Source organism: Homalodisca vitripennis, chromosome 1 (assembly GCF_021130785.1).
Source record: "Homalodisca vitripennis isolate AUS2020 chromosome 1, UT_GWSS_2.1, whole genome shotgun sequence".
NCBI classification, from domain to species: domain Eukaryota; kingdom Metazoa; phylum Arthropoda; class Insecta; order Hemiptera; family Cicadellidae; genus Homalodisca; species Homalodisca vitripennis.
Genome location: NC_060207.1, coordinates 101,002,987 through 101,018,909, shown reverse-complemented (window position 1 = coordinate 101,018,909; position 15,923 = coordinate 101,002,987). Strand labels below are relative to the sequence as shown.

At 32.3% G+C, this 15,923-nt stretch overlaps 1 protein-coding gene across 1 annotated transcript in view; it reads left to right on the top strand.

Moving 5' to 3' along the window:
- The window catches only part of LOC124367753 (serine/threonine-protein kinase Sgk2-like), a 54,972-nt gene that overhangs the window by 430 nt on the left and 38,619 nt on the right, over positions 1–15,923 (top strand). The window contains exon 2 of the mRNA XM_046824843.1: positions 12,595–12,713. Within this exon, the coding sequence (XP_046680799.1) occupies positions 12,618–12,713 (96 nt within the window). The 5' untranslated portion in view covers positions 12,595–12,617. The remainder of the gene's footprint in view (positions 1–12,594; positions 12,714–15,923) is intronic.

The following is a 15,923-nucleotide window of genomic DNA, read 5'->3' as shown; positions in this document are numbered from 1 at the left end:
TATATACTGTAATAGGAAATTTTATTATTAGTAACACATCTGAAATTGGATTTCTTACCTAGATGATCATTGTTAGATGAGTTAATGTTAAATACATTATAGGGTCATTTGTAATAAGATCGTCAGAATTTTGATCTTAGTGATGTTTCAGTTAGTAAATTTCAAAATAGGTTAAATTTAATCTGTTCTTTTTAATACTGTCATTTATTTTATATAAAGAAAACTCGTCCAAAAATAGTGACCTATGGATGGGTAGGGTACTTATTGGACCCTAGCTGGCTACAGTATAATAAGAGGCCACCACCACAATATATAATCATATTTATCATTATCTAAACTATAGAGACAAAAATTTTCACACGAATTATGTTATATAAAAACTATCTATGTTGTGTATCTACAGAATGTAATGAACTAAACAGTTAAACATTTACTTACTTTTTACTGTATATTGTGGTGGTTGCCTCTTATTATACTGCAGCCGATGAATTAGTACACTGTGTCTTCTTCGTTTCAAGTTGTTTGTTTTGTCGTTACATTTTTTTATAAGCTTATTCAAAAGATTTTTTCTTTCACCTGTCTTAATTTTATTGTTTGATTAATAGTTATGTTCCTTTATTAAGTTATATATGACATTACATAATTGTTTAAACTATTTCTATTAATTTGAAACATGTGACTTTAATTTAGGGCTGCAATATAATAAGCGTACAACACTTAAATGATAGATAATATTGAATCATTCATATTTATGAGTAAAGAAGGAAATTATAAGATTAGAGGTCGAGGTGGCAAATCACGAATTTGACGTTATCAACGTATTCTGCTCATCCTCCTGAACAAAAAATATATATGGGGTACTTTGGGATTATACCGACCACACCCAGACATGAATCTTTATTTGACATTTTGCTTCTACTGATTACTAGATTAGCGTAGAAAAATATTTCGTCAATATAAAATAGGAATTGTCTTATCGTGAACCCCTCCCCATCCTCAGACAGAGGTCAAAGTCAAGCGGTCTAGTAGATAACGTGATTGCAGAGTCTCGCCGCCCGTTCAGCTGGTGCGTCGCTTTATTGTACTTCCGTGTTTTACCCCTAAATTTCTCCAAACACAAAAATTCAACAAAAACAAACAATACCAAACAAAAACTAAACTCTTTATTGAAAAAAAACACACAAAACTTGTTTTTATTCTTGATCACACTCCGCCACCCAAAATTCGGGTGCGGAAATCAACACGGATTCATGAAAGGGAGATCCACAACAGCCATTATTCGACTTGCTGAGTTCATTATTGACAATCTGGAAGGAAAAAATCTGGTCACAAGCATGCTGGACTTCAGCAAAGCTTTTGACTGTCTGGGGCATGAATTAATCCTCTGCAAACTTGAACAGTTAGGAGTTAAAGGAACTGTCAAACAATGGTTCAGAAGTTATCTGGAGGGAAGAAGCCAGACTGTTGAGATCCAACATACTCAAAAAGGCTTTTTACAAACAACAAGATCAGACCCTCTGCCTATTAACAGAGGTATACCCCAAGGTTCTGTCCTGGGACCAGTCTTTTTATCCTCCTGACAAATGACATGCCACAGTTCTTTAGGCAGACACTGTACTCCTCTGATGTACATAGATGGTATGACACTCTTAGTGTCTGAAATATCATCCAACAACTTGGCTGTTAATTCCTACATTGCGCCAAATATGGCCTACCAATATTGTCATGAAAATGACAGTAGTCAATGCAGCAAAATCTAAACAATTAGCTTTTGGGAGAAACCCGCCATACATCAAACTTCCACCTTCCACTACACAATACTGCACTTATAGAAAGGCCATTTTACACGCTGGATGAGTTCTTAAACTGGAGGAGTGAAGAAAATTTATATTAATAATTACTTGACTGTAAAACCTACCAATTAGAAGATTTAAACTTATATATAAGAACTATTTATTTACCAGATGTATCTGTTATTTTTGAAACAAATTGAAAATCTTTATGTATTGTGAAACCATTCTGACCTCTAAGATTACGAATTAAGAATTTTCTCTATTGTCTATTGTATAAGCTAGACATTTTTTGTATTATTATTGTTTAGTCATCAATAAAAGTTTTATGTATTGTTTTTTCAAACCTCATATGAAGTAATTATTTTTTTTAAATTCGACTATATACATTATTTTGAAATTTAAATATTTATATATTGGTTTTATTGTTGTTATTTTAAAACATATACAATATTGCTGGTAAGCTAATTTCACCATCTTCTTAATAGTAATAAACTGTTAACACAAAGTCTATGTGCATGTTGAGTTCAGCTCCATTACACTATGTTACCTTATTATTAGATAGATGAAATTCTTATTTGACCTGGCTGTAAGCTGTAATCAACTGATGTTGCAGTGATGTAAAGTTTACAATAAAGAATTATTTTTACTGTCATTCAAATTGTTTTATAAAATAACCTAGATGAATGGAACAATAACAAAAGTTGTGTGATGAGCTGTCAGTCTCTTGTGACAGGTAAGAGTGTGTGATCCTTGTGTCGATGATTTGCTTATGTGACTCATTGTGTTATCTAATCTAATTGAATATTAATTAATGACACAGGATATCCTAGCTCATTACATAATATTACATTGTTGCATTTTAACTCAAATATAAAAATGGTAGGAATAAACGAAGGAATATAAAGTGTTTGTTTATTGGAATTTAATAGTTTATTAATCTCAAAAGAGAAGATGCAAATATGTATGTATACAATTCACATAAATCAGAAATCAGAAACTCTTTATTACAAAATTTCTTAGAGAAATGTATAGCGTCAGTTTACAGTGGATACAATTCAAATTGTATACAAAAATAATGTCACTCTTGAATGTCTTTCCAGTGCACATATTCATCTAGGGTGTAGAAGGGTCTTGATGTCAGCCAGTCATTCAGCGATGCATTCAGCTTCATTCCTTTAAGAGCTTTTAGTTCTTGTGGTAATATGTTGTACAGCTTCTTGCCAGCATATGACTGTATGACGGTTTTCTTTCATACAGTGTAAGATGGTGGGCTGGTAGTGGGTAGTTTGCTGGATGTCGGGTATAGTAGTTGTGGTGGTCAGCAGCTCGAGGTAGGTTCTTCCCATCAACATACAGTATAACCTCCCGAATATAGAGGGCAATCACTGTCATGATTTTTAGGTTCTTAAAGGCTTCTTTACAGGTGTCTCTGGGGCCCAGGCAGTTAAGAATCCTTATAGCTTTTTTCTGTAGTCGCAGTAGTCGTTGTAGGTTCTCTTGAGTTGTTCCTCCCCAGGCGGCTATCCCGTATCGAATATGAGTTTCAAATATTGCAAAGTAAGTAGTCTTTGCTGTTGGGGTGTTACTGATTGTTTTTATTCGCTTCAAGATATAAAGACTAGTATTTAATTTCTTACATAGCTTGTCAATATTTTTTCATCGTTAATCACTCCCAGAAATTTGGTATGTGGCTTTACATCAACATCTGGTAGGGCTGGTACCTGGTTTCGCTTTCTACCAAATGCTAGCTGGTTAGTCTTAGACATATTAACTACCAAGTCGTTGTAGTGGCAGTACTGGTATGCCATGTTCAATGAGGTGTATGAGCGTACCGCTAGCTGTTCAGTAGAGTTTTCTGAAGAGAGAAGGGTTGTATCATCTGCATACATGAGCGTATGACAGAGACTGTCCAAATATTGAGGCATGTCGTTTGTAAAAAGGATAAACAATACAGGGCCAAGGACAGATCCTTGTGGTACACATCTATTGATAGGGAGTGGTTTTGATCTTACAGTATGGATCTGTCCTCTCTCCGTGTGTCTAACTTCGACCAGTTGGCTGCGTTGTTCCAGGTAGCTCTTGAGCCAGTTAAGGGCAGTACCTCTAATGCCCAGATTTTCAAGTTTGTTTAAAATGAGAGAGTGGCCAAGGCAATCAAACGCCTTACTGAAGTCGAGCATAATGCCTGTAACTAGCTTTCCTGTCTCCAGATGGTCAATTATAAACTCTGCTAGCTCAATGATTGCAGTAATAGTAGATCACCCTTTTAAGAAACCATGTTGACTTGCTGTTAGTAGCTTATGTTGTTCACAGTACTCCATCAGTTTTTTTAGCACAACCCGTTCAATCACTTTTGAAAAAGTTGAAAGTAGCGATATAGGCCTGAAGTTACTTGCTTGCGTTGGACTTCCATTTTTTAACTTAGGGTACACCTTGGCTAATTTTAAGGCTGATGGGAATACCCCTGATGTTAAGGACATATTGGTTATAAAAGCCAGAGGTGGTGTAAGTATATTACTGCATTGATTTAATAGCTTGGATGATATGCCATCTACTCCTGCTGATGTTTTGGGTTTGAAGCTCTTGATTGTGCTTTGAATTTCTTCTGTATTTGTGTCCAGCAGTTGTGTGAGGTGGCAGTTTACAGGAGGTGCTTGAAATGTATTTTTATTATTGCCATGCTGTCTATTAATGTCAAGTGTATTGTCTGCTATGTTGATAAAGAATTTATTGAAATGTTCTGCAATTATGTTTGAGTTGCTTGTTTCTTTACCATTAATTTCTAGTTTCAGTTCCGGTTTCTTCTGATTATCATCACTTCTTTGGGAATTTATTATCTGCCATATAGCTTTAGATTTGTTTTCTGATTTATTTACATACTCTGCAGATGCTTGTTGCCTTAGCATTTTAAGTCGGAGGTCATAATTTTTCTTAGCTTTAGCTGCTGCTGTCTTATCTTGGTCAATACCTGTGAGCTTATGTTTACTGAGACAATTAAGGTATTCTGTCTTGAGATTAATGGCTTCTTTATCTGAAAATTTGTGTTTTGAGGTTTTCTTGAGCTTAATTCTTACCAGCGGGCAAGTAGCATCCAAAGCCATTGTAAGCGTTGCTGAGAAGCTGTTGTATGCATCATCAGTATTTGAGGCATTGTACACTCCATTCCAGTCTTCATTTTCCAGCAGAGCTCTTAATGCACTGATGTTTTCTTCTTTGAAATGTCTCTGTATAATATTGTTGGACAATGTGGTGCTTCTTTTAAACTGTGCCGTGGTTACCTGGGCTGTATGGTCAGATATACCCGCTTCAGTAACTGCTGTTTTCAATTTGTCATGTTTGAGGTTTGTGCATACACAGTCTATAGAGGTCGAAGATTGAGGAGCTTATTCTTGTGGCAGGAAGCAAAATTTAGATTTATTTGTTCCAATTGATAGTGATTTAGTGTTCAGTTTGTTGTTTAAAAGTTTGCGTGGATAACCCCTTTTGGAAAATGCTGATATTAAATTATCAATATATTGTTCTAAGTGATATTTGTCACTGCATAAATTTTGGCCTCTTTTAGCTAAACTTTTTGGAATGGCTTTTTTGACATGGGACGGATGACAACTGTCATAATGTAGATATTGAAATGTGTTGGTGTTTTTTATATTGATCTTAGTTTTCAACTTCTGATTTTCAATAAAAATATCTATATCCAGGAAACTCACAATTAAATCAGATACCTCCCACGTAAATTTTAAGTTGCAGAAAGTGTTCAGTGATTGTAAAAAAATGTTGTAATTGTTCGTTACTATATGTCCATATCATGAAGATATCGTCAATGTAACATTTCCAAAATATGGTTTTGTATGTTTGTGTTTCTAGAAAATCATGTTCAAGCTTGCCCATCACAAGATTAGCATAAGAAGGAGCCATTCTTGTTCCCATGGCTGTCCCTTTTTGCTGTAGATAAAAGTTATTTTGAAACCTAAAGCAATTCATAGTTAGAATGAAATTTATTAATGTTAAAAGAAAATCTGACGAAGGAAGTGTATTTTTGGAACGTTTGTTTAAGTAGTATCTAACAGAATCAATTCCTTGTTGGTGTTCAATATTTGTGTACAATGATTGGACATCGATTGTTACTAATTTAGTATTTTCAGGAAGAGGTTGAGCTACATTTTTCACAAGGTGCAAAAAATCATTACTATTTTTCACGAAAGAAGGAAGATTAGTCACAAATTCTAATAAATGGTCATCAACAAAAGAAGAAATTCTCTCAGTTGGAGAAGATATTGAAGCTACAATTGGTCTTCCTGGTGAATTTGAAATATTCTTGTGGATCTTGGGCAATATGTAGAATGTTGGTATTTTCGGAGATTTATTTATTAGTAAATTGATGGAATGATCACTTAAGTTTTCCTGTAAGGCATTTTTCTTTATGTAATTAGATATTTTTGAACAAAATTCTTCATTAAGATCTCTATTTAAAATTTTATAAGTAGTTGTGTCACTCAGTTGTCTTTCTGCTTCAGCAATATAATCCTTTATATTCATTATTATAGCCATATCCCCCTTGTCAGCAGGAAGTATTATTATGTCCTTGTTGTTTTTTAAAGAATTTATAGCTTTTTGCTGCAGTTTTGTTAAATTATTGTTTTTTGGTAAAGTATCTGCAAATGAAGGATCAGAAATGTTGGAAATAATTATATTTAAAAACTGCTCTATAGGGTGATCTGGATTCAAAGCTGGGGGATTCCAATCTGAAGGTGGCTTAAACTTCAAGAGAGATTTGTGAATCTTCTCATCTGCTTCTTCATTTTGATCGTTATTTAAAAAGTAATGCTTAATTCTAACTTTTCTTGAAAACTCTAACGCATCAGAAACCAATTTTATGTGGTCGAATTTTGGAGTTGGTGCAAAGTTTGGTAATAATATCAATTTCATTTTGTTTTAAAGTGTAGTTGGATAAGTTAATATAGTTTGTTTTGGGTAAATTGATATCTTTAGGTTCTAAACAATCATCTATGTTTGTAGTTGGTTCTAAGTCATCAAAAAGTGATGAAATATTCAATATAGCATTCTTAATTGAGTCATTTGATAGTAAGGGTTCCATTGAAGAATCTGGTTTAAATGTGTGACGCTTGTTACAACTCATGGAATTATTTCGTAAAACTGACAGTTTTTTTAAAAGTTTTGCTGATTTATTAGACATAAATGTATTGTTGATATCGTGAAGTTATTGATAATTTGTGAAAGATTTGGAAATTTTTCCATTATCAATTCATGGTATTTTGATAATTCACGTCTATGCAATTCTGCTTGTTTTTTGTAAAGGAGTATACTGTGTTGGTTAGAATTATGTTTGTGTTAGTAGCTATCACATTAATCGATTTATGCATATAATTTGGAAATCCAGACATAGGAAATTTCAATGTCAGTCCATTTGGTATCAAACCTGAACTTATGCAAGCACCTAAAAAGAGGATATGGCAATATCAGTTAGCTAATTTCATAGTGTGGAATTCAAACTGTTTTATCCAATATTGCTTTAATTTTTCTGTGTTTGACATGTTTTGTAACAAGAAGGTAAAGTACAATATAACAAACAAACAAACAAAATTACAACAATTATGTAACTAACCAGAAACGAAGACAACAGAAGAAATATGTGTCAATAGACTTTCCTTAGTGTCTTGAGGATTATTTGCCTTGGGCTTATATATTAATCTTCAATAAGAAATCTTCAAATGTATTACAGTAACAGTTTCTATATTTCGGCTTAAGCCATCTTCAGGAAATTACAAACATATAAATAGGGCTATAAGAACATACTTACTTACTTACTGCCGGGGCGTAACAAATCTCAGTCGATTCTTTGCCTCGTCTATGAGCCTCTTCCACGCCACCCTGTCTTCCGCCAGATCCACAGACCCTCCACACCGGGTCAATCTTCGACCACTCATAAGAACATAATAAAAATAAAACAAAACATCAACACAGAAAATGAAAATTAAGAATGAATTATGTAGAATGGTAAACATATGATTTAATTTTATAAATTCACTTTGTTGACTAAGTCACCTCAAATTTAATCCACTTGGAAATTTTGATTTAGTGACGAGTTGATGGGCTTGTTCCATGGTTCTTAGACTGTTTGTACTAAAATTTTCTGATATTTTTCTAATTGGTTTCACTGAATATGTGTCTTCAAAATTTAAATTATGTATTAAACCATGTGCCACTAGAGGTTGCTCTGTCTTCTTATGTTTATATGCATACCTGTGCCCTGTCATCCTTGTCCTAAGAGAGTTTATCGTTGAGCCAATATAATCTTTAGGGCATAACTTGCACTGAATTTGGTAAACAATATTTTTTGATTCGCATCTTAAGTCTTCAAATATACTGTATGATTTTTTTTGTAGAACTACTTGTAAATGTTTTTGAAGTAGAGCACATGTTGCAAACTAACACCTGGGTTTATTGCACGGATGTGACCCAACTGTCATGGTTTCTTGGTCTTTGTGCTTAGGTAATTTTGGATGGACTAAAATATCTTTCAAAACTGGTGGTTTTCTAAATCTTATTTTTGGAATGTATTTGAAAATGTTTTTAGTTGAAGCAGAGCTGTCCAATAAACTGTATGCTACTCGAAGTATATTGTTAATTTTATAAAGTCCAGGGCGGTATTTTGTTAAAAACTTTAGATCATTATTGTCAAATTTAGATTTATTTGTTGCAATTGATAGTGATTTAGTGTTCAGTTTGTTGTTTAAAAGTTTAAAACAATTCTCTTCAGTCAAGAAGTGGAGTGTTGAATTTCCCTTATATAATCTCGAACATTATGCAGAATCGTGTTTTGTGTCTGGAGAAGTCGTCAGGGACGGTAGGTTGTTTTCTAGCATTTTATATATATATATATATAGAGTTATATATATAGCATATATATATGTTGTATTTTGGATCTCTTCAGGAGTGGACTTCCAGATTCCAGGAGTCTGAGTCTGTGAAAGTGTCAGATTGCAGATGCTGCACTAAACAGAAGGTGAAATCGAGCTTAACTTAGCATTCATATCGAATTAATCCTTCTCGCCATAACTGTGCTATGTGCAGATTGTGATCAACAGAATTTATACCAATAACAAGTTCTTATTGTTACTTGTTTATATTTTCCACATTAGATCAATTTTTATGCACTTGTTTAGTAATACTTGTCTGGTATTTATTTTGAATACCTTATAAGTATTTAATGTTAGACCCAGTTGTAAAAGATATGTATACAGTACGTGGTATATTCACATGATAACATAGGTGTGCTAGTGCTATGTTACATAAAAATGTGATAATCCGATTGGTCTTCATCCCTGATTAAAATAGTATTTTTCTAAAATTATAATTCTATTTGTTAAGGCTCTTGGATGTAAATTTATCAGAATTTTAGTTTGTGCTATTTGTTAACGGACTGTAGTGCATACAAAATTATAAACATTTGGCAGAACCATTTGTATTTGAATCAAAACATTCTTTCTCCATAGTAAAAATAATAAACATTAAGATATTATGAGAGATTTTTTATACACCAACTACACTTGCATGCCAAAGTTGGTTAAATTAATTCTTTTATTTATCCATTAATAGTGCTTACTTACTTAAGAAAGAATAGTTATTTTCATTAAACCAACTTTTTACTAATTAAGTGTCAAGGGTGTCCCAATACAACAAAATATTTTTTTAAAGTACAAAAATATTATAATGTATATATTTTTTTTTAACTTGCAAGATTGTTTGACAAAAATTGCCATGTTTTTGCTAATTTTGAAATGTATTTATAATTGAAATATTCTCAAAGAGCAGGAAAATATTTAAATGATATTTTATTTTATTATAACTAAGGTAGTTATTCTAGTTTTGGCTGATATTAGTTTTAATTATAGTACTAGTATTTTATATTTGACAATGCACCACTTTGTAAACGTCGCAAACATTTGTGCAATAAAAATTTTTTTATGTTTTTTTTTTTGTTTTTTTTTTTTTATATTTTGTAATGATTATTAGGGAGAAGTAAGTTGAATAAATAAAAAAATATTTAACTATTGTTAAAGAAGGGATTTTGAAATTGATTTCAAATTTAATAAAATATGAAAAATTGGTTTTGCAAACTGAGGTCATAAATATTCATGGTAGATATGGTGATATATGGACATGTGACAGGATGCTGGCTGGGAGCGTGAGGAGAGGAAGAGTAAACAAGGTGTTACTGCTGACGAGATGAGATGATTGAGAGAAAGTGGTCACAGAATGTCTGGTCTCAGACAGAAATAAACTCAGATTACATCTATCTACTACATCACAGACTTCAGACTCATTCCTTCAATCTTTACTCTTTGTGGGGGTTTCAGATTTGTAATGTAAAATGCGACTATAGAAGTTCCTTTTATAACTTGAAAAGATCAAATTCTGTTTTACTTGCTTGTTACATAATTTTAGCCAGCACAGTTGACTTATTATTCACTTGTTACTGTTTATTTAATTTTGTTAAATAAAAATAGTATTAAAATAGTCACCATTAGTTTTTATTCACTTAATTTTTAGTTATAAAGGATACATTAAAGTCACAGGAGGCCTTTCTCAACTTTTGAATAATGAAATTGAAAAATGAGAAGTGGGAACAAATCAAAATTAATTTTAAAATTGTGATCCCATTCAGAATAAAATGAGAGAACAAAATAACATTATACATTATCATACAATGTTTAAAAAATCTTATCCTTTTAATATATATATATATATATATATATATATATATATATATATATATATATATATATAAAACTAATAACTATGTGTGTGTGCATTTGTAACTATATACAGTTACATCAATTTATTAGTTTTAAAATCAAATAAACATCATTTAACATTTAGTAGCCATTTTTTATTTTAATATCCAAAATATAAAGTAAAATTACACTGAAAATGTTGTCAAATGATACTTGAAGTTGGCTTTGTGAGATTTATTTTTATATTGCCCTCCTTTTTAAAATCAGAGGGGGGGGGAGTTAATGGAGGTCCTCAAAATTGTAAAATAACAAATCCCATTTTTTGCACCTGTTAAATTTTAAAAATCTGAAAATCAGTCCATAATCCACTGAAATAAGTTTTAAATTGTCCATTTGATAAAGAAGGTGTATTAAACTGCATTCCATATAGTTTGACAATAACTTATATAGCTTTAATTTCTTACTTTCCCACAAATTAATAACATTCTTTATTCATATCTATACCTAATTATAAATTTAGGTACAAAACTAGGAACATAAAGATCAAATAATAAAGTTGTAAATAAATCTAAAAACACTATTATTAGTTTTTAAAAGTACATTTTTATGTTTTTAACATTTATTACATTTTATAACAGAAGTTTTAAAACTGTACTTAGAAACAGTTATGTTTTTGTACAGCTTGAATGCTACAAATAAAGTTATGTGGATTATCAAAGCTAAAACTGTTTTTACTAATAAGTAATAATCATAAATGTTCTACACAAAAATGTTGGCTCTGAGAAGTTATAGTATGGAGAATCTAAAATTACTTCTCTATTCAAGAATATTTGAATAAGGAATTTAAACATTTTTTGAGGCTCATGAATATTTATTGTAATAAAATGTATAATATTTGTAATGGATCTTTAAGCTAAACTAATCTTTAAAAAATAATCCAAACAATAATTGCACTATTGTTACATAAATCTTCTTAGTTTATGTGTAATACAATATAAGCATAGTTATTATTACATAATGTTTTAAGTGCTATAGCAGTAATAAAGTATCCTCTTCACGAATTGTAAAATTGAACAAACCGGTTGTAAAAGCCGGCTTCTAATGTTCAAGGTTATGACTCGGTAAAGTCGAATAATGAATAATTGTAGACTTAGAGGTTGGAATAAAAAGTTTATTGAACTATTTAATTTATGCAGAGATATGAAATGCTGCTTGTGTTTAGTAATCATGTAGTTATGGTACTGTCAGAGTTCCAGCTTATCTCCAGTTTGTGTGTGTGTGTGTGTCACCCACTGCCCTAGTGCCAACACTTCCAAGTGTCTTGTTACCAGATGATGTAACACCATGTTCTGAGTCAGCTGTAGTTCCAGCAGTGTTGTTGTTTTACTATGCCAGTCATCTTGTGACATTCTGTTGTATCGTTGTTTTTTGTTGATTGTCATTTTGCTTATACTGTGTTTCAAATTAAGGATTTTTTTTATTATTAAGATTTGGGACAGTGTTCGATTAAACATCAGAAAGACTTCTTATTTCATTTTTTAATCTGTGCTTAAAACTAATCATCTGATCACTTATTGTTTTAAATAATGCCTGTTATAGGTTTTTATATTTTATCCATTGCTTTTTTACACATTTCTGTGTAATTGATATATTAAGTTTTAAAACAGAATAAACATTCTCCTCTAAGATTACAATATCGAACATTAAAAAATTTTTAATTTTAGTGATTGTATGCCTAATATACGAATAGTATGCAGAGTAGTAAATTATAACCCATTTTCTAATATCCTGATCACAGATTGACCTTTTATTTGATTGAAGAAAATCAATTAGCACTGTACAAGGTGGAAAAATTGAAATGATAATGAATTCATGTTACTGAGGACACTACTGATATGACATGTTGGCAGTAATACTTAGGATGGTGGTGCTGTGATGATAATCAAAGTAAAGTAATATTGTCAGTGTTACCTAATGATGGAGGCTCTGTAGTTTTGTGAGCATGATAGTAAGCTGTGATGTGATCGAGTGGTTGTCTGTAATAGTGGCCACCCTGACCTGTCGCCGGATGAGTGCCAAGCCAGAGCTGCGTCAGACAGCCCCTGTCGATATAGAGGCCAGTGTACAGAAAACAGAAACATGGCAACACAACAAGAAGTTTACTGTAAGTAATAATACTTATTTTCTATATTTTTTTATTGTGAAATATAGTGAATTTGATAAGATTATAGTATTATTGAGAATATTGCCATTATAAATATGTAGTTTAAAACTATGAATGTTCATTTGTTCACATTTTTCTTCATCAAAGAGACAATGCAGATTTAGGAGGATGATATTTCAATGTAGTTCTTTTGAAGTACGCATTTATAAAAACCATAAAAATGGTGTCTTAGTATAATCAGAGGATTCTAATGAACAGTAATGGACAACTATTTCTGAAAATTGGTTTGAAAATGTGTTTACCTACAATGACAGAAACATTTGAAGAAGAAGACTGACTGAGATTGGTTGCCCCATGAGCCAGGTTGATAAGCAGATGTATGCTGAGAACTAGTCAGGTTAAGGTTAATGATTTCTTGCATGTAAACCATTTTCCATTCTTTTAGATGGAATAATGAACACTTCATAATCAGGAGTAATAGCATCGCCCGCAATAATCTGCCTAACGGCTTGTATAGTCTCATAAGTCATAGCAATAGTCAGCACCTCTTGTAATGACAGGTTTGTGCCTTGTAAACATAGCCATGAGGTTTAAGCAAAACTATGACATACCTGATACTATCTTCTACCAACGATTATTTACAATCTGTTTTAGAACAAACAAACTTAGAATCCAGAGCAACCCTACATAACTCTTCCACCTACACCAGGCTTTGTAGATTTCTTTAAGAATTTTGACCTTGAGGCTGGAACATTATAATCTTCAGAGAGTTGTTTTAAGTAAATGAAATATCACAGAACCAACCCACAAAAAAAAAAAAAAAAATGTTTTTGGCCTCCACACTAAACATTATTAGCAGTGAAGTGATGTTACAGACAAAGATAGTAGAGTCTGACTTAGCTGTTGATGTGAATTGTTGAAATTAAGGAATTGATGTGGCAGGTTTACAATCAACCTCTGCTTCTCTCAGAAAAATCTGAACTGTTAGTCTGTTTTGATTTGAAAATTAAGAAAAAGATTTTTTGTTTTTACTCAAATAATGTTACCAAGTAGTAAAGCAAAGTATATTTGATAGTTGATATTTAACCCTTTCAATGCCATAATTTTTTTTTATGTTAGTAATGCCAAGGGTATTTTTACAGCTGTTATCCAAAAGTACCATGCCATTTTTAGCAATTTCCATATGGTTATTATAAAATGTCATAACTTTATTATTCGTTGGCAAATTTTTATAAATTTTGTTTTGTATAAAAATGTGTATATTAACATGAAATTTATTCAAAAGACTTCTTATACTACAAGAAAAAAAGATAACAACGATAAAATCTTAATATTATTTACTTTTAGGTTTGACACTCAAATTAGTAACAAAAAATATTCTCACACTCAATAAAGTCAAGCACATTATAGGAACACTTTATTTTAAACATATCCACTAATTATTATTAAGTTATCACCCTATTATACTATTAAATCTTATAGCATTTTTTAATGGTGCGAACTTTTTTTATGAGGAATTAAAATACATACCTTGATTAGCAAATGTCCACGTCCTTTACTACTTTTCTTATGAGTGATAGCCATAATAACTGTATAACACTTTAGGATAGAACAAAATAAGAATAGGCCTAACATGATGTTACTTTACAAATATTTTTGGTTTACTTTAAATATGTTTTTTACATGATAAAAGAAATATCAGTTAAAAAGTTGTCATTTAAGTACTCTTCCTCCACTATTCTTCTAAAAGTATTATTACTCAGCAGGGGCCTTAAATGATTCATAATACTCTACTACATACCTAAATTAGAAACACATGATTTGATTATATTATAATTATAAACAAACGTAAACATAAAACCACAACATTCTAACAGAGCACTTGCTGAAACAGCTGACTGTATCAAGAATCAAGAATCAAGAATCAAGAATCATTTATTGTCGTCCCACATATGTTGTATGCATTGACAAAGTCAGATAAGGTTTACAATAATGTACTATTACATCAACAGTCAAGAACACCATCTCTATAGAGAAATGCAAATAAATATACAATTAAAAAATAGTCAAAATATATTATTAACCCTTTTGCGGCCAACGTCCGTTACATCGGACGTCCGAAAACCACGCTAAAAAGGCCAACGTCCGTTACATCGGACGTCTGAAAACCACGCTAAAAAGGCCAACGTCCGTTACATCGGACGTCAAGAAAAAGTATGTTTAAACGGTGAAAATAAACATTTAGATACTATTTAAACTATAAAATAGTTTTATGAGGAACTAAAGTAGTAGTGTTCAGTTACATTAGTCAGTTGGTAGAAATGTCTACTGATGTGCAGCTGATTATTTGGCGGGACTCAGCTGATTTGACACACGTGGTGGCTACACTGCGCGCGCCTCCTTCCGCCTAACCTGTTAGTCATGCTCTGTCGCTGCTTCTAGTTGCGTCGTGTTTTTTTGTGCTTTTTCCATTATGAGTCGATCACCATTAAGTGAAGGTACTATAAACGTTATCCTTCACGACCCTAACTATATTAGTGATAGTGAGTTGAACGTCATCCCGAGTTCGGCATCAGAAAATGACAGTGATGAAAATGAATCGGTTTTGAGAATTGGGGATTTTACCTCAAGTGTAACCAATAGTGTAAATAGCTCTGTAAATAATTCCAATGTAAATATCTCAGCAACCGAGCTTCCGGATCAATCAACTGACTATTCAAGTGTGAGTGAGGCCGATGATACGGACCAGGACCCTTCATTCGACCCAAATAGCGATCGTAGGCCTAGACGTTTCCTTGGTTATGTAGCTACAAGTCGTGAAGTCAATAGGTCAGTTTTATCGTCTTCTGATGAGGATGAGGACTTGGCTGAGAACAACGGCTCTCCTGCAGTTACTTCACGGGCTACTGGAGGACGTGGAAGAGGACGTGGGCAAAGACGAGGACGAGGCCATCTTCCTGACGATCATCGTTTGAGTGAGTCGTCTTCAGATTCTAATCACGAAAGTGACGGGTGGGACGATATTTTGGAGAACAATGACCCCGGATTCGCTCATATATTTAGCTACCAAGAGAATCCCGGTCCAAAACATTGCCCACCTCGAAATTCTCCTCCCATCTCATACTTCGATCTGTTTTTCCCCTTAGCGTTTTTAGATCTGATAGTTACTCATACAAATAATTACGCTAGAAACTTCATTCAACAGAATAA